The 2,500-nt window shown below is 33.8% G+C and overlaps 1 protein-coding gene across 4 annotated transcripts in view; it reads right to left on the bottom strand.

Annotated features, from left to right (window-relative positions):
• The window catches only part of LOC125032718 (plexin domain-containing protein 2-like), a 47,650-nt gene that overhangs the window by 9,729 nt on the left and 35,421 nt on the right, over window positions 1–2,500 (bottom strand). For all 4 annotated transcript variants that reach the window (XM_047624003.1, XM_047624005.1, XM_047624002.1 and 1 more), the window contains one exon: window positions 2,441–2,500. This exon is cut by the window's right edge and continues 160 nt beyond it. In XM_047624003.1, the coding sequence (XP_047479959.1) occupies window positions 2,441–2,500 (60 nt within the window). The remainder of the gene's footprint in view (window positions 1–2,440) is intronic.

Below are 2,500 nucleotides of genomic sequence, written 5' to 3' on the forward strand. Positions count from 1 at the left end.
TCTTGGTCAAGTCCAGAAAAAACTCAACATGCATTTTGTAAATGGTTCACGCCATTGGGGGATATCTTTAAATATATAACTCATATTAAAATTACAAAATCATAGAAAGTGCACAAATTCAAATTACATGGATCATAAAAAGTGTGCAAACAATAGATGCTAGATAACATATCTCTCAGATTAACCCATTGCCGACGGGCAAGGCATGTACGTCCATGCCATGTCCACTGTGGCTTTACTTGTTCAATTGTTTTTACAAACAGATGGCTACACTTGTACTAAGTCACCAATGAGCCAGTTATGAGTACTGCCTGTCTCGCCTGTTCACCCTTATCATTGCTTTACAAAAATATTTTACTGTATCTTATTATAGTAATTATGTTTATAATAAAAATAATACCATCGATATTTAAATCACTAGTAAATAATACATTTTTCCCGCCAATTCAAGGAAAGGTGAAATCAGGCAAGGTCTCAAGATTTACTAATTGACTCCTTTGTGGCTAAGCACTAGCAGAGCCATCTATGTACAGAGACATTTCACAAAAATATTAAAAATGAGCACAGCATTTTCCCCATTTTCATTAATTTACCCCGGCCTCAATGGGTAAAAAAAAAAAAAAAAAAAAAAAAAAACTATATTAAAAAACAGCAATTTTCCATGCTGAAAAACACTTTTCCTCGAGACATCTGAAATCATTACAACATGATACATTCTATATTATGAATCAATCTTTGTACATTTACAAAAACTAGACATAGTGTGTAGCACTTCGAGTAATTCTCTTATGCAATACCATAGAAAAACTGAATGTCACTGATATACCACCTCAAACAATGTATGCTTTAAAACCCATAAATCTGACAGAAGTTCAATGCTAAAATTTGTATGAATACATCTTTACAGTTGGAGGTCATTGGAGAAAATATTCACTTTTGAGAAGAATATAACAATAATGCAAGTGGGGATAATATAAAAAATTTCAACAATCTTTTTTAGTCTTGTCTTTGCCAGGCCAACAAATTTTGCTTTTCACTAAGTAGTCAATAGACATCAATACTCTAATGCTAATCTGTGAAATATAATCCATGGTATATAACCTATTCAACCATTTTTCTTTTCAACTGATCACAACTTTATGTTGGGTCCTAATCAGAGAGAAACTTTTGGTTATGTCTGGGATGCAACACCTACAACCAAGATCTTTTTGTCACCCAAATAATGAAAGAAGTAAAAACAAGCCAACAATTTGGAAACACGGCTCTCTTGCCAGCTGTAAAACATATGACATTAACACAAAATATAATTGGTAGAATCAGAAAGTACAACAAATAAGAACCAGAAATGCAAGAACATACACATTCATGGTGACTAAGAAATGTAAAAAAAAAGGATCAGCTGCAAAACAAATCACATGGACAATTGTCATGTCTTTTATGAAAAGGCAAATGATGATTCCTCCTGTCTTACTGCAGTGTTGCATTCTTTACCCCCCCCCCCACACACACACAGAGGGACGCACATGGGTGTGGAGTGTGGGTGTGGGTGTGGGTGTGGAGTGTGGAGTGTGGAGTGTGGGTGTGGGTGTGGAGTGTGGGTGCAAGTGTGGAGTATGGGTGTGGGTGTGGGTGTGGGTGTGGGTGTGTGCATATATGTGTGCACCCATTAGAAAAAAAAAAAAAAATCTGGTTGCATGCATGATCTTTATCAACAAATGGGGAAGTTACTAGAAACTTTCTCAATTTCAGCTAATGTAATATAATACAATATGAAACCAAAATCAGTGATAAAATAACAATTGTATGAGTAAATAACAGAAATACCAATAAATGAACTAATTTTTAGAATGGATCAAGCCAATAAAGACTAAGCCATTTCCTGCTGATAGAAAACTAAAAAAAGGGAAAACATTTATTTCACATATTTCGTATTCCATTACTCTGTTTTAATTCTTGTTATATTTCAAGCACCAACACTACAATCATACATTATATAAATGATAATAAATGTTTTTTTCTTCTTTCACTTACACAATTTCATTCACTCTCTCTCATTACAAATACTCAAGCATTATAACTGTTTATACAAGTTTCAATTTTATTTCTGACCATTCACTTCAAGCATTTATCTGCATTTTCAGGTGACGTAACAAGATCAACCTGTATGAGTGTGAGAATAATTGCAGAACTATACATATTTCTTTGCAAAAAAAAAAATACTATCAACATTTTAATGTCATGCACCCTGTATTTTGTAAGGAAATGGTCCACAAATTCCGATTAAAATAGAATAAAATAGAAAAGTATAAGGTTAAAAATATAAATACACAAAAAAATAATGCACAACCATGCTCAGTTGTTCTCACCATTGGAGATTTCACTCACACAAAAGTAACATAACTATGCACTTGAATCTAGGGTTCAATTATCCTTACTGTACCTCTATTGGCAGGTTCAACCCTGGCGTTGTGGCCAAAGGTGTCGACAGAAGTGGGACTTG

The sequence above is a fragment of the Penaeus chinensis genome, chromosome 15, assembly GCF_019202785.1.
Source record: "Penaeus chinensis breed Huanghai No. 1 chromosome 15, ASM1920278v2, whole genome shotgun sequence".
NCBI classification, from domain to species: domain Eukaryota; kingdom Metazoa; phylum Arthropoda; class Malacostraca; order Decapoda; family Penaeidae; genus Penaeus; species Penaeus chinensis.